Genomic DNA, 25,958 nt, shown 5'->3' with positions numbered 1-25,958 from the left:
TTTAGAGTTCACACTTTTAATTCTTCAGTATCTTATACAAATGTAAGAAATAACACAGAATTAAATAACATCTGAAAAGCTTACTAAATATATAAATATCCAATTCAATAGTGAAAACAACTTAAGTTTTAGTTTCTAGGTCACTGGACAGAGACAAGAGAGCCAAAGATACTGAAAAAGTCACTAATTTGGTCTTATGATTATTAAAGAGTTCAAAAAGTGTTCCACTAGTTAAAACAATATATTTAGAACACAGGGAATTGTACACCCACACATGCATCCACTGCTAGCTACTATGAAGAGTGAACTCATGGGAGAAGAAAGCTAGGAGAACAACGCATTTGAACTGGCCGACTGCTATTTAGGACACCTAAATGCCTGGTTTCATAATATATTTTCATTATACACACTAGTCTGAATTCCGAATGACTAAAATAGGGCTAGGTCACATTATGAGACAAATGGACAAGGAACGCATGCTTTTTAAAAAATGTGAGTTGCTGCCTAAGACTAACAATGTCTATTCTGCTATAAAAATAGGCAAGTAAAGTTAAGGTTGCCATGTTGTTTCACAATAAATTCAGTCCAATTTTCAATGTGATAACTGTCACAGAAATACATGAAGAATAGCAGTGAAACCAAGGGTTCTAGAGAGACCAGCTATGGCAAAGCAGAAAGCAGGGAGTGGACTAGATATCAAGGGACAAGGCAGCAGACTCATGGACCTAAGCACAGCAAGGGAAGAAGCGATGGAACAGCCACAGAAAAGCAAAAGGTAATCTCAGAAAAGTTCTTTGGTCCTTAACCTTCCCAACTTCTCTCTTCTCTCTTTTTCGTGTCTTTCTACTGGAATTACATCAGTTTTTAGAGCAGAATAGCAAATTATCTGGTCCAACTCCTTAATTTTCTGGATGCTGTCTTGGAAGTTAATGGACTAGTGATTAACACACGGTTGCTACCAGTCTCAGCCAAAATCAGCCTCACACTGCGGCTCCTCATGCTAAGTCCAGTGTCCATTCAACAGCACAACACTGCATTGCTTTACAAAATCAATCCTTACAACAGACCTGAGAGGTAAAATGACTTCCTTTTGTAATTCACACAAGCACTGATTAGCTTAGATGGCAGTAGAAAGTCTTGAAATTCTTAGGCCTTTTACTTCTACCTCTTTTGCTCGCATAGGTCCCTGGAGAATGAACCTTTTAGTCCTGCTTTCCTCCTGTGTCAGATTCAAGTAGACCAGAGAATAACTTCCAGGGTTCTGTGACTCTTCTAGGGCTCTGGATAAAAGAAAGATCAAGGTGTTAACTTTGCTCATTTATAATTTTTATCTTAATAGATTTTAAGAAGATAAACAACAGAAGGGCCAATCATCATAGAATTCTCCTCATGCAGATTTCATCAGCAAAGATAAGGAATTAGACATTCTTGATCCAATGTGATGTGAGGGGAGTGTGATTCTCTTTAAAAGAATATATAGGTATTTCTAGGAAGTAAAGGTTTGCAGAATCACTTAAGACTACAAGTAAGAGAACATGTCCGAGAATTCCAAACTATCTATGTGTATTTTATCTATAAGACTTTGAGCTTTGTTTCCTGCGGATACTAACTTGCTGGACATTGAGTTAAGAAAGGTCACAAAGCAGACAAATGGAGATTCTTTAAGGGGCAGCTGGCTTGTTAGCACAGAAACTAGGAGGACATGGGCCTCCCTACAAAACACGTAGGCTGTGAAGTAAACGACCTGGAATTTTATCTTGGCACTATCTCTCACTGTGTGTAATCTTAAGTATTTCTTATCAAATCTTGAAAAAGTTCTGCACATTTGAACCATGCTAATATTTCCAAAAGACACAGAACAGCACAGGCAAGAATGCCCAGGCTAAAGGGTCTGTTAGCCAGTAACTTTGTGACCAGATTGTACCATGACATTTTTATATGATGGGTGGCATATGCACCCCTTCAAGGGTAACATTTTATAGAAAAAAATAGCCTTGAAATGCAAGATTTAACCCAGGAATTCTGACCTGGGTGTTCAATAAAGATTGCTTAACACTTTTCTTAGAAAAGCATTACATTTCTTCTGAGAACTATGAGGAAATTGGGGTAGGGATGAGGGTTACCGCTCATCCAACCTTCATCTGGAAACGTAAATACAATTATTTAGCAAAGCAGAGAGTCTTCTTTTTTTTGTAAACAAATATTTTTTGTATTGTCCTTTCATCTAATCACCAACTTCACCATTACAAATTGTTTATTGGTCATCTCTGTTATGTGACATAGTATTAAGCTTAAAATAGGAGAAAGTAACATGATCCTACCCAGGATGCAGTGTTTTACTAACATTGCCATTGATATCACTGCAAAGGGCCCACTTACAGATTAGGTTATTGTGAAGTGAAAGAAATCAAGGTAATTATATAGACAATGTGGGTAACAGAAAAACACTTCTACATGAAATAGCTAAGCTCTTGAAGAAAAAGTGAAGTTTGGAGCATGCATTTCACATGATTGTCTGCATTTTCTATTGTTTTCCAGTTCAGCCTTGACTCAATGAAACAAAAGACAATTTCTACTGAAAATAAAGATTTCTAGAAATTAAGTGATTGTCTATGATGATCTGCCTCAAAGTGATGTTTTTGTTTCTGAGAAGCATATAATGATTTTGGGTTGATTAATGAGAAATAAAAGATCATTCTTAGCCCCAGGTTAACTTGATTGTAGTATATGTGGAAGAAACAAATTTATGACAGCAACTGGGTTTAAAAGAAATAACTATTGTAGAATGGTGGAAAATTTCCCTGGGAAATTTTAATTTTTTTTTTACTTTCTATTTCAGTAATAAAGGACTTGATTCATTAAAAAAAACAAGGGTTCTCTGAAAACCTATTATTTTTTGCCGCAGTCTCATGGGAAGGAGCTGCAACAATCCTACCAGGAATGGCGCAGTGAGAAAGTGCCTGTAACTCAGTACACCTTCCTTCAGAATGCAGCCTTGCTGTTGAAAAAGAGAAAAGTCAAAATCATACTCTCTGGCATCATACAGAACCACATAAAAGTTAAGGGAGTCTAACTTCTCTATAAAAATAAGAGCAGTTTTTAGAAATTACCCGTGTTCAAAAACTATAAATCTGCTTATGTTTTTGTGAGCAATCAATAAATGATTTTGATCTAAAATAAACTTTATCTAACAAAGAGTACAAAGAGTTGAACCTTACTTCATAGACTTTCCTTACCTACCAGATTTGTCTTTCTGGTGATGAGCTCCACAGAGATGATTCTTTGTCTACCTATATTCAATAAGTTCAAGAACTAACGCATCCCTCTTCTCCTCTCCACAGACTGAACACACATGGGCATGAGCACGCACACACACACACACACACAAACACACACTCTCAGTTCCCCCTCTATTTCTGTTTACATCATCATTTTTCAGGTCAAGTCACAAATCTTGGTGACATTTTCCCTGCCCATCCAGAAGTTTTAAGTCTTAAGGAGATGATGGGGGGGGGGGGGGAAGAGGGAGGGAAACCCCAAAAGTAAGAGGAAAGAAAGATGGAAAGCAAAGGTGGTAGGACTATTCACTTTTATCACAAATTGGCAATCAGAATTTATTACTTGAAGAAATGAAAAATGATTTTCTTCCCCTTCTTCCAACTTTGTGCAACTTAAATTTTGGTCTTAAACTAGTATTTTCTTAGCCTTGAACATTTAAGTCTCCAGCATAGTCAATATTTTATTTTACTAGCTATTTAAACATATGGGGTCAAGTGATACGGTTGTTAAAATTTTAGAAACCAAACAAAAAATCCAGGCACTCAAAATATGCCACTGAACACTCAGTGAAATCAACCGAACTGTCCTTATGTCATGAAGACATCGCCAGTAAACGGCACTCCTAGTTCTTAACAGATTCAGTACAGGCCAGGTGTCTATAGTAGTCCATTTTATTCACAGTTTTGCTTTCCAGGGTTTCAGTTACCTGCAGTCAACTGAGGTCTAAAATAGAACATAGAAAACTGCAGAAATAAACAATTCATGGTTTTAAATGAAATTTACTGGGGTGACATTGGTTAATAAAATTATATAGGTTTGAGGGTACAATTCCATGATACATCATCTATATATTGCACTGTGTGTTCACCACCCAAAGTCAAATCTCCTCCCATCACCATATACTTGATCCCCTTTACCCTTTACTACCTAAACTTTGCAGGGTTCCCAGTAGTGGAATGAAATCTTACACAGTTGTACTCTATCACGCCTGGATGTGAATTTTCCCTTTGGCCAGCATATCCACACTATATATACTCCCTGCCCATTAGAAACTTAGTAGCCATCTAGGTTATCAGATCAACTGCAGGAGTGGGTATCTGTTGTAACCCTTATTTTACTTAATAATGTCACATCACACAACTTTATTACTGTATACTGTAATCGTTGTTTTCTTATTTTTGCTAATCTTTTACTGTGCCTAACTTATAAAGTAAACTTTATCAGAGGTGTGTATAGGCAAAAATGTAGTATCTACAGAATTCAGTACTGTGCTCGGGTTCCCTCATCCGCTGGAGTTCTTGGCATGTATCCTCCATAGATAAGGGGGAACTACTGTACTTAAATGAGAAAAGGCCTGGGCACAGAGATAAGCTGACTCTTTTTGTTTCAGGAACTGGATAAGGCATTAAACAGTTATATTTCTCAGAAAATCCAAGACTTAATGAACAGAGAAGACAATTCTTTTGCAAATGCCCCTTGCTAGTGGAATTCACCTTGGGCTTAAAGAGATTGCATTATGATTCTTGTCCAAAAGGGACTTTTAGAAAAGAAGTTGAACACTTTATACATTCCTACTAAACTTTCCAAAAGAATACCGCAGTAACAGCAAACACAGATAAGTGCAGCTGATAACAATAGCACCTTTCAAGCCAGGACTCCAAGGGCACATGAGGAGAACATTCTGGCAGAGGTCAGGAGACCAGGGAGTCCTAAGCCTGCTGCTGACTGGCTGTGTGATCTTAGGGCATAAAGTCAACTTTTCTCTGCTAGGCTTCAGTTCCTAATAGGAAAAATAAAATGTTTGGATAAAATACAATCAGCCTTCTGTTTTTGGTATTCTGCAAATCGCTAAGGAGCTCCATGGGCTTGCTGATCTGCAATCTCCCTTCCCTAACAGAACAAACACCTGATCTACTTCTACGAAGGGGTAAATGACACAAGATTTGTTGCTTTTCTTATAAAACCACAAGAATGAATCTGGTGTTTACAAAAGTCTTATGCAAAACTAAGTGTTCAAAAACTCTAGAACTTGAAAGATATTAATCTATGAGACATAAACTACAAGAAAGAGGTTGCATTCGAGTGAGACTTAACAGACATCTAAAATAATACTCAAAGCCAACATTTTCTTTTCTTCCCTTTCAGTCATCTGAGATGGAGAAAACTCCCATATCACCCTTCACCCTAGGAAATTCCCATCAGCTCACATAAATAGCAGTTTTGCATGAGCTTTAATAAATTATGCCTGTGTTCAGAAACCAGAAAATTTTAATTCTCTCTCTCTAGCTGACTCCTCTTGTTCTACAGCATCTTTAGTTTTATAATGTCTCACAAGGTTTTAGACTTAGCATTTATGTGGTACTAAATTTACAACAAGAAAAAAGGAAATTTTAAAAAATCGGTTTGAAAATCTACCTTTCTACCCATTCATTTATTCAGTCACTATTTTAATGAAGGTTTATTGAGCACCTAGTATACATAAGACACAGTGATAGATGCTGGTGGGAATGGGGAGGAATTTATAGTCTGTAAGGGCAGAATGATATGACACAGTTATCATAAGTACGGCTCACTTATATGTTGTTTATAATGTTTGAGACCCAGTGAGAGTATAATACAAGAAAGCACTACTTAATTATTGATCATTTTGGACACTTTCGCAGTCTCTTCAATGGAATAGCTGGCCTGTGAAATCCTATAAAAAGAGAAGAGATTGTTCCTCTCACTAAGAGATAGAAAGAACACAGCATGTTTTTCTCCGGTTTTGTCATCAGAGGATTTTAGAGCCATCAGAAACATTTTCCACATTTCCTCTCATCAGCCCTCACTCTCAATTTACAAAACGATCAGCCTTTAAACTATCTCAGCCAAACCAAAAACACAAACATTCGGTTTAACGTCCAATGGCAAGAACATGATGCCAAAGTGTTATTTTAAAATACCATTAACACTTATGTATTTGGGACACAACAAACAAAACAAAAACACACTGTTGCCATCCCCTTATTTACATCTTCATGTGACCCCCAAATTATCATTCAGAAATCATTTGTTTCTTTCTTTGTACTTTTCTGTGATAACTCACCTCTGTCTTGGGTCCGATGACGTTTCCAGTATAGTAAGATTGAGATTAAGATCAGAAGAATTACCAGGGAAACAATACTTAAGAGTAGTGGGACTGAAAACCAAAAGCCTATAGATATTGAAGGGGAAAAAGGGAAAACAAAGTCAGAAAAGGAAGCTGCTCAGGGCAATAAAGATAAGCAATAGCCGTGGCGAGCTTTTATTAGTTAAACTTTCAATGAACATTATTCTTAAACGTATACATACTGATGTCTATATTTATGACATACCGTTGTAAAAACACTTACATAATAATAATAGGTAACATGTTTTATGCAGTTACTATGTGATAAGAACTTTGAATGTGTTATCTCATTTAGTCCTGAAAACACTCCAAGTCAGGTATTACTGTGACTATTTAACATTAAAAACAAACAAACTGAGGCTCAGAAGTTAAATAAACCCCAAATCAGCATAGTGAGTGGTTGAACCAAGGCTGGTTCAGAGATCTATTTGCCTCAAAGCACATATGCTTTGTCATTCATACTGTCCATTAAAGTATGTTTACTGAGGAAGTTTAGGGAAACAGAAAAATATAAAGGGAAAATCATTATAAGTAATATAAGTTACTTTTGATATTCTTGGAAAAAGAGACCTGTGCCTTTTCAGCTTCTTGTTTTTCAAGAAAATTTACCCTCCGCCTTGGCTGAATCTGAGGTTCATTTCAAACATGTCCAAATCTAACACCACAAGCCTTTTGATGAAATTGACCTAAATGTTGACTTTTTCATTTAGTCTTTTTTTCTCAAGGACTCCAGAAATGCCTACAAGAGATATTCCTTAGAGGCCACCGCACCAATGAGGCAAACATGGGGAGCTTTTTCAGGTTTCATTGTTCAAAATGCCAATCCCTTCCCCCACAAAAAGCAGCAGTATCTTTCTAGAAGGCTTCTTCCGGAGTGCCTCGGCCAGAGATAGTGCTTCAAAACTACAGAGAAAGAAACTGTGGCTGTTATCACTCCTCCCTTTACGCTCTCTCCCATAACCCTTACCTCCTGTATCCATGAGGCCTGGAGGTAGCAGTTTAGCTAGAAACACAAGAGAGCAAAAAGGGTCTCAAACAGGAGGCAGTTCGTTTTAAAAGAAGCGAGGCAAACACCTCAGATCGACCCCTTTCCCACAGTGTAGATTCCACAAAGGTTTCAGCACAGATGTCTCCTAGGTAATCTCTCTGATCTCCCCAGTTGAGCTGATGCCTCTCCTTCCCACCCGCAATCCTCTCAGGGGGCACCGTGGCTTTCTTATAGAAGCACTTAATTTGCAGTTTTACAATTGCTCAGCTGCTTCAGTATTTCCTAGTAGACTAGACACTCCCTGAGACTTGCTCACTGTTGCAAAGCCTGGCACACGACAGACACAGTAAATGCGAGCTTGGAAGGATAAAGGAATGCATGGATCTCAGCATTTGGTATGGGGGCACCATGCCACATTTACCATTTATCATTGGCTTTATTGGCTCCCACAACTCTGTTTTCCTTCCCTGGCTTAATCCATTCTCTCCTCTATGAGGTGTTTTGCTAAGAGGTGAAGAGGTTCTGCACAGCATTCGCCACCTTCTGGGTGTGTGTACACAGGTGTGACCACAGCCATCTTTTCCCACCTTCTCTTACCTTTGTTCACAGTTTGCCCGAAGTCAGTCACAGTTCCCATGTGCAGCACCTGGCAGATCACCTCCTTCCCCATCTGACTCTTGGGATCTTTGATGTGGAGGCTGCTGATGACAGTCGTGGTCCCATTGGGGTGTGTGATAACCTCAGTACTGTTTTCCATTCCTGAGATAGAGACCTTCCAGGAGATCATAGGGGCTGGGCGGGCATTGGCAGAGCAAGTGACATTTAGGTGGTCTTCAGAGAGGTTATAGCGAACGAATACTTTGGGCTGTACTGGGACAAAAAATAATAATAATGGTCTGCTATCAGTTAAGTACCTGGTCTGAGTTTTGAATTCTCAGAGAGATGACAGAATGATTTTTACAATAAGATGGTGGGGGCCAGAAAGATAAGGTAGCACATCCAATCCCAGCTAAGGCCTTCTCAGTTCTTCCTATGTCTAATCCTCTGACCTGCAGGATGGGGACCGGCCTGTGACGAGAAAAATCCTCTCTGTAGTTTGTCTCTAGGTGAGTTAGCTGGATGGACAGAGGATATCTTCTCTCTCAAATAGTCCAGAGCCTCATGATTCTGGTTTCCTTTTTCATGGGCAATGCAGTATCTGTGCATTTTTCTGGGCATTACTCACAAATAATTTGACAATGACCACCAATGAGCACCTCCATACAAGTGGCCTGCACGTCTCAGAAGCACCAGGGCAGTTTCAGAGCAGAGAGGCCATAGAGAGGTTGCTGCTTAACGTTAGCAATTTTCTTCTTGGAGCTGAACCAGTAAATGAGTTGCATGGGAGAAACTTGGGAAGTCCCTGTTTGGAATATCTATACAAAATAAAAACTATGAATTCATAGCCAATAACCAGAAAATCACAGAATGACAGCTGAAAGACCTTGGGGATCACCCGATAGAGTTAAGGACATTATTTTTAGGCCAGCTTTACCCTGTTCCTTTTTAAAAGTCCCTTGACTGAGTTCATTTTCATTGGAATACAGTTTATCTCTGCTGAACAAAATGTGTAACTGTCTTTCTGTGGTTGGCTTTGTAGCCCGCAAGATAATTAGAGGCCAGTGCTAAATTAAAACCTGGTCTGTACTTAGAGGGGTGGGTGGCAGTGGGCTGGAGGAAATGAAGTGACAGAACTGTGGCCTTGTCCAAAGAGTGCCTAGATTATTAACATTTTTGAGCACTGGGAAAGAGCAATAAAAGTGAAGGGAAATGAAGGCTGATGGTTGGCCGGACTGGTGGTAGGGCTCTCTGGTGTATCAAAGAATGACAGATAAAAGTTAGGTATGGGTGGAAAAGTTAGGGCAATGTAGTAAAGAACAATATTACTAGCTAGAGGACTCATAGGAGTCTGGTTTTCAGACAAAAATAATACAAAAGATTATGAGTAAAGGAGGGGGAATAGCAGAAAGAGAAAAAGATGAGCAAAGGAGAAAGAAAAGAAAAAGAAAAAGAAATGAGAAACATGACACAAGAAGAAAGAAGAAGAAAGATGAGATAGGAAGAAGCTAGGAAAGAAGAAAGGGAGGGAGGGAGGGAAGGGGGGAAATGAAGGGAGGGAGAAAGGAAGGAAAGACGGAGAGAGGTTGGAAAGAGAGGGGGAGGGAGGGGGGGAGAGAGAGAGAGAGAGAAAGAGAGAGAGAGAGAGAATGGAAGAAGTAGAAATGAAGAAGGAAGCCTGACGTAAGATCCTGCAGCGGGGATTCATCACAGCCAAATAAGTGTGCGTTGTACTTGGTGTTGTCATATCTCCTTTGCATTCTTATCTATTGAACCTCCTCTTGCCCTATGTCCAGTTTTTCTGGTGTGGTCAAGCTCTCACATTAACATTCCTAATAACCCTGTCTAAGCTTGTCTTTTCCCTCCTAAAACCACCACCAAGTGTGCCATGCTCCAAAGTTACCCCCCATTCCTACTTCTCAATTCTTGATCTCAGCTATATGTCAGTTGAGAGGAAAGGAATCTTGTCAAATTAAGCCTCTTGGATTTTTGAAAAAATGCATTATCCATTTAAATTTCTAGTTGACATCAAGTACGCAGAGCCTCTGCTGCATGTCCCCTTATCAAACCCGAGAGCTACACTGAAACAAAATGGGACGAACCACCATAACTTGTTCCAGGTTAGCCCATTTGGGTTCTGATTTTACATCCAAGAATATTAAAGCTGTCAGAGACACTACAGATAATCTATGCCACACTTACTGTGCAGACAAATTAACTTGGGTGTGCAGAGAGCAGACAGGGCTCTTCGATGGTCACATGATTGCTAATGCCAATGCCAGGTCTGCATCATATCACTGTTTATGGAGAACTGGTTGTCCTTACCTGGTCCTTAATTTACTTCTGCTGACCACAGACTTCCTTAGAGCAAAAGATAGCTCCAGGAAGAGATTCAGTGTAGCCTCATGAACTCTCCAATAACCATAGCCATAGTTACAACAGACATGAAAGGCTAAGTGTCTTCTAACAAATCTTTCTGGGGTTAAGATCCTGAAAAACTAGGTGCTACCACCAAGTTCTAAACATTCTTGAAAATAAGATTTCTAGTCAGACAATGTATTGTCAGAGATTCTCACCAAAGAGGGTGAGGCAGGCTACTCCTGAAATCTTCCCAGAACCGAAGGTATTGAAGAGGCACGTGTAACAACCCTCATCGTCCAGAGTGGTATTCCAGAAGGTAATGGTTGTGTTCTTAAGTCCCAGCTCAGTTATGTTCATCTTATCCTTATAGGCCGGCTGGAGCACAACCCCATGATCCTTGCTGAAAGTGACCATGTTGTCTGGGCTTGAAGCCTTCATTTTCTGCCATGTCACAATCAGGACTTCCTCGGAAGTTTCCAGAAAGCATCGTAAGGAAACAGGTTTGTGCAGCTGCTCTCTTTCATCTTGGGTCAGCACTTTCATCATGGAATCATAAAAAAATAATAATTATATTTTAAAATTTAATACATACATGAATACAAATTTTTCTGATTAAAAACAATGCATGTTCAAAGTCAAATACAGAAAAGATAGAGAACAAGGCAAAGAAGAAAACATTTACATACATTTCTAATGGTGCCAGGGAAATATATGTTCAAACATGTTTTTTTCCATCTTTAAAAGTAGCAGAGTGGGAAAACAAGAAGGCAAATTCTCAGTGACAAGAAATTGTGTGGAGAATCCCTATATGCTGGAAAAGGGGGTGGAATGAGGTAGAAGATGAGAACTGTCAGATAGGATAGAAGCATTACCAAGTGAATTACTCCCAGAGAGGTAGAAGCCAGGAGCAGGAGACAGCAAATGGACAATAGGCAGAGTGATTAGTTTAAACAAAAAAGATGTAACATCCCTATACATTCCACACACAAGCAAGAGGGAGGACGGTGCAGCAATAGCGGTGTCTGCCCCCAGGAAGCAGTGGCGAACACAGTAACGTAAGTTAGAGAGAGATAACAGGACACTGTTCTGGGGGGTGACGGTAGCAGAGAGCTTTGGGGACCGAACAACAATCTACACATTCTCCCATTTTCACCGAGTCCAGTGCGGAGTATAAGGCGTGGCAATAATTTTTCCCCCTCCAATGCTGGCTACTCTTATTGATATGATAGGTTATTCCATGGGAAATCTCAATATAATAACAAACATCTGAGAAAGCTAACACAATGGAAGAAAAACAAACTTTACAAATTCAAGAGTTCATTCCAAGCGAAGAAAGATTTCATAAATCAATAAATACTTGAACAAGAACAAATGTGGTATCTTAAGTGTAAAAAGAAGCCAGAATTGTGAGTAGTAAAAATTAGAGATGTAGAGAATGAGAAATATAAAATTGGAGCAGATTGGCTGACGTAGCAGAATGGATGTCACTCCACAGTAAATGAGCATGTAGAAAGACCATGGGATTCTTTCAGAATGTAGCACAAAGGAATAAAGATAGGGAAGAAATTAAAGAAAAATTCAAAGGCCTGAAATGTTTCAGGATCGATCCAATAAGACTTTTAAAAGAAGAGAAAAGGGAGACTGGAAGACAAAAACACTGTAAGGGACAAATATATATTTTTCAAAATAATAAAAAGAACAATATAAATAAGATATATTAATCATGAACCTCTATGCACCTAAAAAAATAATTCAAAAATAAAGCTAATAAAACTACAAGAATTTTTTTATAAATCCACAATCATAATGGGATAGTTTGTATAGTTTTCTCAGAATTTTCACTTCCATATATTAAGAAAATAAGTAAAGCCAAAAAGTCAAATATAAAAGATTTGAAAAAGAAATATTTATATATAAATTATATATATATATATATATATGCATTTACAACCTTTTACCCAAAAGAGAATATCCAATCTCTTCAAAAACATGTGAAACATTTTCCAAAAGTGAACTTGAAATAAGATACAAAAAATGTGCTATCCTCTGACCTGAACACAGGGCACAATGCAATAAAATTAGAAATGTACATACTTCTTTTAACTAAATGCACCAGAAATAATAGCAAGAATTATAAATCACTATAAATGACATTGAGAATACAATATGTTAAAATCCGTAGAAACTGATAAAGTGGTTCTCAGAGAGAAATATTTAACCCTAACTTCATTTATTAGGAAACAAGAGAGACTGAAAAATTGATACATACACAGATCTAAACATCCCCTGCCCCCCACCAAAAAAAAGTAGGAGATTAATAAAGATAAAATAAATAAAATAGTACATAAAATGAAGACTTAATGAAAAACACCATAATCTATTGTTTTAAGACTAATAATATAGATAAAATGTTGGCTAGTGTAATTAGAAAAAAAGAAGTCAGCACAAGCAAACAATTTTCTCTCAACATGAGGCATAAAAAGATGGGCATAGCAACAAATACAATTTGGAGCCCCTAAGTGTTATGTGAGTCCAGTTTTGGTGAGGTGGGCTCTTGCTAGATGTGAAAAGTTCTGAGGACAATACCTGTTGTTGGGAATGGGACTGCCTAAAAGTTTTTTGAGATTCTGCCTATTAGCGATTTGAAGAAATTGCTGCTTTTAGAATGGAGAGTAGAAATGGATCAACGCTAGAGTTTTAACTTCCTAGCTGATTTTTCTCTTTAACTATGAAGAAACCATTTAGCCCAGCCCATGGTGTGGCTCAGTGGTTGAGTGTCGACCCATGAACCAAGAGGTTGTGGGTTCAATTCCCGGTCAGGGCACATGCCTGGGTTTCAGGCTCAATCTTCAGTAGGGGGCACACAGGAGGCAGCTGATCCATGTTTCTTTCTCATCTATGTTTCTATCGCTCTATCTCTTTCCCTTCCTCTCTCTCTAAAATCAATTTTATACACACACACACACACACACACATATATATATTAAAAAAAAAAAAACATTTAGTGGAGAGTTTACAATTCTTTACTGCTTATATAGAATCCCATTTAAATGCCCCCAGTTAGTTGGTAAATCCTGTGTTGCAGGTGATGTGAAGTCTGCCCTTCCTTCACTTATGAAGGCAGACATCACAGAAGGTGATAAAAGGCCAGCTGCAAAGCAAAGAGTGGCCTCTAAAAGAAGAGAGGAGGAAGTTCCAGGACAACTAGGAAATGCAGCAGATACATGAATATCACAGGCGTATGCTTTATATAACAGACTATGTAAACCTAGGTAACCTCTATATTTCATTATTTTCTATGTTTTTCTGTAAAAGAGGGGCACACTCAGTTTTAAGGCTTACTACCAGATTACCTTCCCAAAAGGTTGTATTCATTCATGCTCCCCCAAGCATTCCCATAGCTTTATAAACATAGGTAATTATTGTTTTAAAAGTTATTTGAGCTGATATGTAAAAAAATCTTAATTTAGAATTTTTTCATGCCTGAATTTATCTACAGAAACAGTGTCTAAAGAACAGTCTCCTTTCACTTTGAAAACAAAAATACTTTGCAAAGTAGAAAGAATCACTCTCACTCTCCCAATCCAATTATACATTTCAACATTCATGCAGGCAAATGAACCAACACAGCAGAAACAAAGGTGGCCAAAGCTCTCCAGTCGTATCTGGTCCCCTGGACTCCATGCAGAGAAATGGAGCATCTTTACCTCGAGCCCTACATAGCATCACTGCGGCCACGAACCAAATCAGTCTGTAGGTAGACAGATGACAGAAGGACCTCTCGAACACCTGAAGGCAGAGAGCAAAGTACAAAACAGGTATTTGAATGTGGACAAAGCTAAGGAAGCTTCAATCCCGTCACCATCTCAGGGAACGTTGCAGCTAAAGTTTTAAACACCAGAGAAGTTTGGTTTGAGAAAGCAGAACCAAGGACAATAAAATAACAGCAATAACAGAGTGTACTCAGGATATGAGAAGGGGAAGCTGCAGTGAGGCGCCTCCATTGCGGCAATCCCCAGCAATTTGAGGCCTGGCTCCTAAAGCCACCATGGTCAAAAGCAGAATCCCGAAGGCATGGGATCTCTGAGGAAAACAAAGGGCCACGAATACACAGAAAACAGAGACTACAAATGTTAGAGAGTACCCACTTCCAAATAATCCACATCGGTTAATATTACAAATGTAACTCAGGGGGACCACCTGTTAGAAACAAGAGACTGTCTTGCAGTTTGCTGAGGTAGATTTTCCTGCAAATTCTGCAAACTTTAAATAAATTGTACCTTTTAAAAACCAGTAATGGCCCTAGCTGGTTTGGCTCAGAGATTAGAGCATCGGCCCGCGGGTTTGATTCCAGTCAAGGGCATGTATCTCCACGGCAGGCTTTATTCCCGGCCGGGTCAAGGCACGAGTGGGAGGCAAGTAATCGATGTGTCTCTCACATCCATGTTTCTCTCCTCTCTCTCTCTTTCTTTCTTTCTCTCTCTTCCTTCCACTCGCTCTGAAAAGCAATGGGAAAAATATCCTTGGGTGGGGATTGACAATGGATAAAAATTAAAACTAAAAACCCAGTAACGGCTGTATTTTTTTCTTTATTGTTTTATTTTCAAATGTCTGGCATAAATTCTTGCTTTTTTATAAATCCTGTTGGTATTTAAGGGAGCGTTATTCTAGGTATCATTTTGCTATAATATGTGGGCAGAATGTAGACAGAATAATTTCTTGTGCAGTAGCCGCATGGATCTCTTCACTTGGTCTACATGTAGGTGTTCATTATAAAGGGTATAGGCAAGAAACGTAACTTTTCCTTACATTTTTTTCTATATTTATAAATTTTTCTACAATAAAAGTATGTAAGAAATGTGCATTTTTTGTATTTTTTTTTTTTAACTGAAGTTCATTCCAATTAGAAATAGAGACTTAATTTCAATGTCGCATTATCTTTTTCAGTTCAACTCTGGCAAACCCAACACTACACGATTGTCCCAATCTCTGGCATTGCATCTATATTTCTGAGGGCTTACATAATGCCAAGCCTTGGGACAAGGCTACTAATCCTTGGTAACAAATGCCTATCCATGCTGGCATTCCCTAAGGTTGCTGTGTTCCCAAATTATCCAGGTCATCGATCTCTGTGCAATTAAATTCTGTGCTTACAAGGTATTCTCTCTGGTTCTTTCACATGTTCTGATTCCGTGCTCCTGGATTCTTCTTGTGCTAGGCAAAGGGAAATTCTGCAAGGTTTTCTGCCTAGACTCCCATGTATCTATCCACCTCTGTTTTACTGTATCCTATCCACAGTCCCTAAGCCCTGCCCCCAGGAAAGCAAGGTACAGGGGCTTTCTGTTCTTAGATTTTAACATCTACTTGTAAGGTATATTTACCATCTTCCTGAATTCCCTACTCTTAGGGGATGGATACAGGGTCTCCTTTCCAGAATATAAACTGGTGTCTGAACCTAGACATTAGTTGATCCCTCTTTGCTCTCCCAGAATAAAAAATATTTATTTTCTTTAGGGTCAGAAAGCTGGTTGCTCCACCACCTTCCATTCCTCCCATTAACTCTTTCTGGAATAAATATATGTTCTTGGTCTTTTAGCACTTAGGCTTTTAAAAACTCAAATGCTTAGGCTCTTGCTATTTTAAAACTTTGGTTTCAGAAACTAAAATGTCTTCTTTGACATTTTAATTCCACACCACTTTTTTTTTTTTAAAGCATGATGACTCTCTCATGTGGAAATCCAAGTTTTAGCAAAGGTGGAGATGAGAAATGCAGAATGAATTGGCTGTCATAGGGAATACCTGTTTTCGGACCACAGAGAAAGCAGACACACACCAAAACACAAGATGTGTGAAGTGGCAGCCAGCAATGTTTGAGAAACAAAGACACAACAATTGAGGCAAAGGGAATTATAAGGAAAGCCTAGCTATTAAGTATACACATATGTACTCTGGCTGACTTGAGCTGAGGATAGCAGAAATACTAGATGTGTGAGCTAGGACAAATGCTTTTAACTCTCTAAGATGCAGGAAAAATAATAGTAAAAAGACTAAATGAAGTATTGTATGTAAAGCTCCTAGAATAGTGACTGACACAAATAATCACTAAATAAATGTTGATGCTGGAGTTTTGGTCAAGATGGCAGAGTAGGATGATGCTGTACTTGCCTCCTCCCATGATCACACCAAAATTACAACTAAATTATAGAACAATCAACCTGGAGAACCATCTGAACCAGCTGAACAGAAATTCTATAACTAAGGATATAAAGAAGCAGCCATGCTGAGACTGGTAGGAGGGGCGGAGATGCAAAACAGGCTGGTCCTACACCCACTTGTGGTATTTGAGAACCCAGAGAGGTATCTCAGCTGCAGAGATCTCCCCTGAGGTGCAAGGGGTCTCAGCCTCATACTGGACTCCTCAGATCAAAACACCAGTGTTGAGAAGAGAAGCCCATATAACATCTGGTTATGAAAATCAGCAGAGATTCCCTCCATCCAGGTAAGATGAAAGGGTGCTAGAAACCTGGGTGTCTTCTAGGGCCTGCACACAGTCTCACTTACACGCACTCACCTTGGGCTCCTGCAGAGGGACAGTGGCTGGGATGGGGATGGGGGTAGGTGGGTTCCAGAGACATACAGAGACAAACTGAGTTGTGCAGTTTCAGGGTAAGGGCTGGAAAGACACCAACCATTGTCTATGTGTTGAGCCCTCTTCCCCACACAGTCAAATTTGATTCTGTATCGGTCTGCTGAACTCCACTAGCTCCACCCTGATAACTCCCTGGGACCCCACCCCACTGCAAAGGTCTGCAGGCCCAGATAGGTGGTGGCTTTTGCTGGATAGTCTCAGGTTCAACACTGGCACCAAATTTGAACTATTTTGAATCTGTATTAACCTGGTGAACACCACTCACACCACCCTGGTGATTCCGTGATTCCCTGAGATCCCATCTCAGCAATTTGCATACTTCCTTCTGAGGTGTTTTTTTTAATCCTCACTTGAGGATATTTTCTCCATTGCTTTTTTTAAAAGAGAGAGTGGAAGGGAGAGAGAGGGAAAGAAACATCTATGTGAGAGAGAGGCATCAACTGGCTGCCTCCTGCACCTGCCCTGCCTGGGGCTGGAGCCTGCAACAGAGGTAAGTCCCTTGGCCAGAATCGAACCCAGGACCCTTCAGCCTGTAGGCCGATTCTCTAACCACTGAGCAAACCTGGCTAGGGCCTGCCCTAGGTTCTTTCAGCAGCTGAACCTTAGGGCAAATGGTAGGCAGGAGCAGGTCTTAGGTTGCCTTGGCCTTTTGTTAAGTTGACTTTGGGCTCCATACTGGTGCAAGCCTAAGTTCACAGCACGGTCTCTCTTACACACATCCAGGCTCTGCACAGACAGTACCAAGTGGGGATAGTTTTGTAGCTCTTAATAGGTAGCCCCAGCTGGTCACACGCAGAGTCTGACACTGAGCTGCACCAAAGCTCAACCCCCCAAGAAGCCCCAGAACCAACACACCCAATGGATGGTTTCAGACCACAACAGAGCACCATCCAATTAGCTTCACAAGTAACATAACCAAAGGGTAGTCTCGGCCAGCACCAGACCCTACTGAGTCGAATCCTGGTCCATAGGGTCAGCCCCTGCACAGCATCTTATATGCTGTGGTGGTGGCCAATCCCCATAGACAGTCAGCCTGAGGGTCAATCACACCCACTGACGTACCAACAGCAATCAAGGATCTACTACAACAGGGCACATGCCACCCACAGAAGGGATATTCCTGGAGCACCAGGCTCAGGTGATCAGGGAGACTGAACACTGGGCCCCACAGGACACCTACTACATGAGGCAACCTGCCAAGAATGGGAAATGTAGCAGATCTATCCAACATATAGTAACAAACACAAAGCAGCAGCCAAAATGGGAAGACAAAAAAACATGTCCCAAATGAAATAACATGAGAAATCTCCAGAAAAAGAACTAAATAAAATGGAGGCAAACAAACTACCAGATACAGAGTTCAAAACGCTGGTTGTAAGGTTGCTCAAGAAACTTAGTGAGCCCAGCTGGGCGTGGCTCAGCGGTTGAGCATCGACCTGGGATCCAGGCGATTGGGGCTCGATTCCCAGTCAAGGCACATGCCCGGGTTGCGGGCTCGATCAATGACTCTCTCATCATTGATGTTTCCAAGTCTCTCTCTCCCTCTCCTTTCCTCTCTCTGAAATCAATAAAGATATATTTTTAAAAAAAAGAAATAGAAAAGAAACTTAGTGAGAACATCAACAAAGATATAGTAAGCATAAAAACACACACACAGAAGCCATAAAAAACAAGTCAGAGATGAAGAATACAAGAACTGAAGTGAAGAATACACTAGAAGGAATCAATGGATTAGATGCAGAGGACTGAATCAGCAATTTGGAAGACAAGGTAGCAGAAAACACCCATTCAGACAAGCAAAAAGAAAAAATAATTTAAAAATAAATGAAGATAGTTGAAGGAACCTCTAGGACAACATGAAGCACAACATTAGCACCATAGGGATACCAGAATAAAGAAAGAGCAAGGGATTGAGAACCTATTTAAAGAAATGATGACTGGAAATTTTCCTCACCTGGTGAAAGCAATAGATATACAAATCCAGGAAATGCAGAAAGTCCCAAACAAGATGACCCCAAAGAGGCCCACACCAACATTATTATAATTAAAATGGCAAAGGTTAAAGACAAAGAGAGAACCTTAAAAGCAGCAAGAGAAAGACAATTAGTTACTTACAAGTGAGCTCCCATAAGACTATCAGCTGATTTCTCAACGGAAACTTTTCAGATCAGAAGGGATTGGCATGAAATATTCAGAGTGAAGAAAAGCAAGGGCCTACAACCAAGATTGCTCTACACAGCAAAGCTATCATTAAAACTGAGAGAGAAATAAAAAGCTCCCGAGACAAGAAAAAGCTAAAGGAGTTTATCACCAACACACCAGTATTACAAGAATTGTTAAAGGGGCTTTTTTAAGAACAAAGAAAAGGAACCAAAAAGGATCATAGTTATGCCCAGCCTGTGTGGCTCAGTGGTTGAGCACAGACCCATGAACCTGGAGGTCCAGGTTTGATTCCCAGTCAGGGCACATGCCGGGGATGGGACCCAATCCCCTGTAGGGCGCATGCAGGAGGTAGCTGATCGATGATTCTCTTATCATTGATGTTTTTATCTCTCTCTACCTCTCCCTTCTTCTCTCTGAAATCAATAAAAACATATTGGTAAAAAAGGATCATATTATAAAGCATAAAATGGCAATAGATATGTAAGTATTAATAATTAAGTGTAAATGGCTTAAATGTTCCAATCAAAAATATCCAGGTAGCTGAATAGATAACAAAATAAGACCCATACATATGCTGCCTACAAGAGACCCACCTCAGAAGAAGAGACCCATACAGACTGAAAAGGTTGGAAAAAAATATTTCAAGCAAATGGAGACCAAAAAAAACCTGGGGCAGCAACAGTTACATCAGATAAAATAGACTTTAAAACAAAGGCTGTAATAAGAGGCAAAGAAGGACATTAAATAACGATAAAGGGAGCAATCCAACTGCAAGATATAACCCTTGTAAACATTTGTGCACCCAACATAGGAGCACCTAAATGTATAAAGCAAATACTGGTAGACATAAAGGGAGAGATCAACAGTAATACTGACATAGTAGTGGAATTTAATACCCCCTTGACATCAATGGATAAATCTTCCAGACAGGAAATCAACAAGAAAACACTGGCCTTAAATGACACGAGACTAGATGGATTTAATTGATATTTTTAGAGCATTTTACTCCAAAGCAACAGAATATGCATTCTTTTCAAGTGGACATAAAACATTTTCCAGGATAGACCACATGATAGGCCACAAAACAAGTCTCAATAAATTTAAGAAGTTGGAAATCATATCAAGCATCTTTGACCACAATGGTATAATACTAGAAATCAATTATAAGAAGAAAACTGAAAACACACAAACACATGAGGACTAAATAACATGCTACTAAACAATGAATGGATTAACAAGATTAAAGAAGAAATCAAAAGATACCTTGAGAAAAAATGAAAATGAAAACACAGCAACCCAAAATATATGGTACACAGGGAAAGCGGTCCTAAGACGAAAACTCATAGTAATATAAGCCTACCTCAGGACACAAGAAAAATCTCAAATAAACAACCTAACCTTATACCTAAAGAATCTAGAAAAAGGACAGCAAACAAAACCCAAAATGAGTAGACGGAAGGACATAATAAAGATCAAGTAGAAATAAATGAAATAGAGTCTAAATATAATACAAAATAAGAAAAGGTAAACAAGACTGATAAACCTTTAACTAGACTCAAAAACAAAACAAGAGAGAAGACTCAAATAAAATCAGAAACAAATGAGAAGTGAAAACTGTAACTACAGAAATACAAAGGATTATAAGAAAATGCTACAAACAATTATATGCCAACAAATTGAACAATCTGGAAGAGATGGATAAATTCCCAGAAACATACAATTTTCCAAGACTGAATAAAGAGAAAAGAGAAAATCTTAACAGACCAATTAGTACCAATGAAATTGAATCTGTAATTTAAAAAACTCCAGAAAAAACCCCAAAAGTTCTTGACTGTATTGCTTCACAGGTGAGTTTTATCAAATATTCAAAGAAAAATCAACGCCTAATCTTCTCAAACTATCCCAAAAAATTTAAGAGAAAAGAAGGCTCCAAGCTCATTTTACAAGGCCACATTACCCTGATTCCAAACCAGGCAAAGACATCACAAGCAAAGAAAATTATAGGCTAATATCCCTGAAGAACATAGATGCAAAAATATTCAACAAAATATTAGCAAATCAATTTCAGCAATACATTGAAAAGACCACACACCATGATCAAGTGACATTTATTCCTGGAATGCAAGGTAGGTTAAACATTTGTAAATCAATGAACATAAAACACCACACAAACAAGATGAAGGATAAAAATCCTATGATTATTTCAATACATGCAGAAAAAACATTTGACAAAATGTAGCATCCATTTATGATAAAAACTCTAAGCAAAGTGGGAACTTAAGAAACATACCTCAACATAATAATATATGACAACCCACAACTAACATCATACTCAATGGAGAAAAGCTAAAAGTGTTTTCCCTAAGATCAGTGCCAAGACAATGTCGTCCACTTTCACCACTTTTATTCAACACAACATCGGAATACCTAGCCACAGTAATCAGACAAGAAAAAGAAATAAAAGGCATCCAAATTGGAAAGAAAGAAGTAAAACTGTCATTATTTGTAGACATAATAATATATAGAGAGAATCCTAAAGATTATACCCCAAAACAACTAGAACTGATAAATGAATTCAGTACAGTAGCAGGATACAAAATTAATATCCAGAAATCTGTTGCATTTTCTACACTAATAATGAACTATTCAAAAGAAAAATTAAGAAAATAATCTCATTTACAATTACATAAAAAAAAACCTACGAATAAATTAACCAAGGAAGTAAAAGACCTGTACTTGGAAAAGTTTAAGACATTGAAGAAGGAAATTGAAGAAACAAATAAATGGAAGCATATATCATGCTCATGGATAGGAAATAATCAACATTTAAAAAATGTTCATACTACCAAAAGGAATCTATAGATTCAACACAATTTCTATCAAAATACCAATGTCATTTCACAGAACTAGAACGAATATTCCAAAAATTTCTATGAAACCACAAATGACCCTGAATAGTCACAGCAATCTTGAGAAAGAAGAACAAAGTTGGAGGTATCATGCTACCTGATATCAACTATACTACAAGGCTATAGTAATCCAAACAGCAAGCTACTGTCATAAAAACAGACATATAGATCGCTGGAACAGAAGAGAGCCCTGAATAAGCCCACACCTATATGGTCCATTAATGTACAAAAAAGAAGGCAAGGATATACAATGGGGGTAAAGACAGCCTTTTCAATAAATGATGTTAGGAAAATTAAATATATACATGCAAAAAAGTGAAATTAGACCATCTTCTTACACCAGACACAAGAATCAACTCAAAATGGATTAGAGATTTAAATGTAAGACTTGAAACCATAAAACTCCTAAAAGAAAACATATGCAGTAAACTCTCTGACACTGCTCTTAGTAATACTTTTTTCTGATATATCTCCTAGGGCAAGGAAAACAAAAGAAAAAATAAATCAGACTACATCAAACTAAAAAGTTTCTGCAAAAGAAACCATCAACAAAATGAAAAGATAACCTACTAAATGGGAGAACATATTCACCAATGATACAGTCGATAAAGGGTTAATATCCAAAATTTATAAAAACTCATACAATTTAACACCAAAACAAATAATCCAATTAAAAAGTGGGCAGAGGACCTGAATACACACTTCTCCAAATGGGATACAGATGCCCAATAGACATATGAAAAGATGTTCAATGTCACTAGGCGTCAAAGAAATGCTAATTAAGACCTGGCCAGTGCGGCTCAGTGAATTGAGCATCATTCCCTGCACTGAAGGATCATCGGTTCTTTTCCAGGTCAGGGCACATGTCCAGACTATGGGCGAGATCCCTGCTCAGTCAAGGTCTCTCTCCCTCTCCTTTCCTCTCTCTCTATAATCAATTTTTTTAAAAAACACATTATTTTTGCCTCGCAGAGTGGCTCAGTTGATTGAGCACTGACTCATACACAGAAGGGTTGCTGGTTCCATTCTCAGGCAGGACACATTCCTGGGTTTTAGGTTTGATCACCAGTCACGGAACCTACAGAAGGCAAACAACAGATATTTCGTTCTCACATGAGTGTCTCTCTCTCTCTCTCTCTCTCTCTGTTCCTCTCTAAGCATGTCCTCAGGTGAGGATTAAAAAACAATAATGGAATAATAAAAAAATAAAACCACAATGATCTATCGCCTCACACAAGTCAGAATGGCTATCATCAATAAATCAACAAAAAACAAGCGTTGGTGAGAATGTGGAGAAAAGGGAATCCTCGTGCACTATTGGTGGGAAAGCAGATTGATGCGGACACTATGAAAAACAGTATGGAGTTTCAGTTAAAAAAATTAAAAATGAAACTGCCTTATGACCCCTGTGATTCACTTCTGAAGAAATATATCTGAAGAAATCTGAATATATGCACCTCTATGTTTATTGCAACATTATAAGCAACAGCCAAAATATGGAAGCAACCCAAGTGCCCATCAATAGTCAAGTGGATAAAAAGTGGTGGTACTTATATACATATTACTCGGCCATAAAAAGAAAGAAATCTTACCATTTGCAACAGTGTGGATGGACCTAGAGGGTATCATGCTAAGTGAAATCAGTGCCATATGATTTCATTTATATGTGGAATCTAAGAACAAAATTAACTGAGGAACCAATCAGAAACAGACTCATAGATACAGAAGATAGACTGATGGTTTTGAGGGGAGGAGGGTTGGGGTTTGGATGAAAACGATGAAAGGATAAAGTACAAATTGGCAGTTACGAAATAGTCATGGGGCTGTAAAGTATACCATAGGGAATACAGTCAGTAATACTAAAATAATTATGTACGGTGCCGGGTGTATACTGGAATTATCAGGGGGATCGCTTCATAAGGTATATAAATGTCTAACTACCATGCTCTACACTTTAAACAAATATAAAATAATACTGAATATCAACAATAATTTTTTAAAAATACAACAGCTAATATTGAGGAGGGTAAAAAATAAACGGTGTTCTCTCTCTGGGTTACTACGAGAATTGTGCATTTAAGGCTCTTAATACAGAGTTTAAGATACAGTAAATGCCAATATGTGTTAGGTACCTAAAAAATTCATTAGTCAAATCAGACGCAGGTTGTACAATAGAAATGAGGAAGTCCACTTCCACCCCTCGCCAGGGGGGCCAGGTTTCACAGAGGCTGCGGTCTTACCTGACAGCTGCCCACCTGGCAGCTACACTGCCCCTATTCATATTTCTTTTCCTGAAATTTCCTGCATCCAAATCCTGATCCAACATGTAGTCAAATATTAACATCTCTGCTATTTATTTGTGTACTCAGGTGAAGATTAAGTGCATCTGGCACACAGTGAACATCAGTTCTTTGTTAAGAACATTCTTCTTTGTTAAGAAAGGTACCAAAATAACTGGGCGTGTGGTCTTGCCAATAAACTATATATGGGAGAAAAAAAAAAAAATTACCTTGATGCATGACTTGGATTTGGATTTTAATTTTTATTCATTATAATTTTATTTTTTTAATAAAGTATACCAATGCAATTGCACCTTTCCCCCTCCGTTTCGTGTCAGATACACAGATCCTGAATACACAAAATGTCTGTTTCTCCTAGATGCGCAGGGTTTTTAACGCTGATTTATCGGATCCTTCATGGCTTCCCTAGCAAAGGCCCAGAGGCTGGGAAAGAAACCAGAGCATCCAGGAGGCTGCCAGCGCTCCTGGAGCCCTGAATTCTGCAGCCCCCACCCCAGCTGTTGGTGTCAACAGGGAGCCAGACAGCACCCGCTGGCCCCTCCGAGGGGCGGTGGAAAACAGAAAGCGTTTTCCTAGACTTCCAGCCAGAGCCGGGAGCCGCCCGCCGCCAGAGGAGCCCAGCGGCGCGTCCCAGCTGCGCTCCCATGAAGACAAAGGTTTCGCGGCACGCATCTCCGCAGCCCCAACGTGGCAGCACCCTTTTTTCCCCAAAGGCGTCGAACCAGAGAACCAGAAAGTCAAGAGCCTGGAGGCCACCCTTTGGGAGGCGACATTCTCTTTTGGGAAAGGTGAAGCTCCGAGACGAAAGCGCCGGGAGAAAGCCCGGCTCCAGAGCAGGGCGGTGCGAGCGGCAGCCGGGCGCACGCAGCCCGCCGCCGCCGCCGCCGCCGCCGCCCGGGCCACCGGTGCCGCGTCGCCCACCCCGCGCCCTCCGGCCCCTGCCCGGCCCCGCTCACCCGCCTCTCCATCCTCGCCGCCGGCCGAGCAGGGTGGCCCCGCGCCCGGGACGCCCAGGGGGTCTCGCGCCGGCCCGAGCGCGCAGCAGCTCCCGCGCGGCTGCCCACCGCCGACTCGCAGCCGCTCCTCCCACCCGCGATGGCGGGCGCAGAGATGTGGGCAGGTGGGATTTCCAATTCAGCCGCCAATACTTTTATTAATCATCCTTTTCCATCTTCATACCACTTGGTATTTTTCAGAGATGCGCTTTTGGGAAGAAAAAGACTCACCGCCCCTCCCCCATTTCATTTAAAAAACAAAGGGGCGGGCAGAGACCAGAATAAACTGCCTTAGCAAGAATGGCTGTCGCAGTGGTGAGTGGGCATGTTCGGAATCGATTCTTTTTGGAAATTGTTACTGTTTCCTCAACTGTTACCTCTAAAAATGAAAAACGATTTTGAAGCTGCATTTAACCAGAAAACATTTTTTTAAAAAACATATACATTTTTAAATTAAATTTTTCTTTTTGTTTTATTTTATTTTACTTTTTTCATCACCATTTATCCCCTCCTTGCCTTTATTTTTATGTAGGATCAATTATTGAAGCAATAAATTCTGTAATAAGCTC

General features: G+C 39.4%; 1 protein-coding gene and 1 long non-coding RNA gene across 2 annotated transcripts; one reads left to right on the top strand and one right to left on the bottom strand.

The window, feature by feature from the left end:
- Positions 1 to 25,392, bottom strand: CD200 (CD200 molecule). The gene is made up of 6 exons (XM_087818159.1): positions 25,351 to 25,392; positions 14,081 to 14,162; positions 10,589 to 10,909; positions 8,013 to 8,285; positions 6,365 to 6,472; positions 1 to 1,280 (listed from the first exon to the last, which is right to left on the bottom strand). Exons 1-6 carry the CDS (start codon positions 25,360 to 25,362, stop codon positions 1,273 to 1,275), a joined length of 804 nt encoding a protein of 267 aa, XP_087674285.1. The 5' UTR covers positions 25,363 to 25,392; the 3' UTR covers positions 1 to 1,272.
- On the top strand, positions 25,103 to 25,958 carry LOC148092884 (uncharacterized). The gene is made up of 2 exons (XR_015714667.1): positions 25,103 to 25,182; positions 25,591 to 25,958. It is a non-coding gene; the product is annotated as an uncharacterized LOC148092884 (long non-coding RNA).

This window comes from Miniopterus natalensis, chromosome 6 (assembly GCF_054644295.1).
Source record: "Miniopterus natalensis isolate mMinNat1 chromosome 6, mMinNat1.hap1, whole genome shotgun sequence".
Taxonomy (NCBI): Eukaryota; Metazoa; Chordata; class Mammalia; order Chiroptera; family Miniopteridae; genus Miniopterus; species Miniopterus natalensis.
The sequence above is the reverse complement of the archived record's forward strand: the minus strand, read 5'-3'. Positions and strand labels throughout refer to the sequence as shown.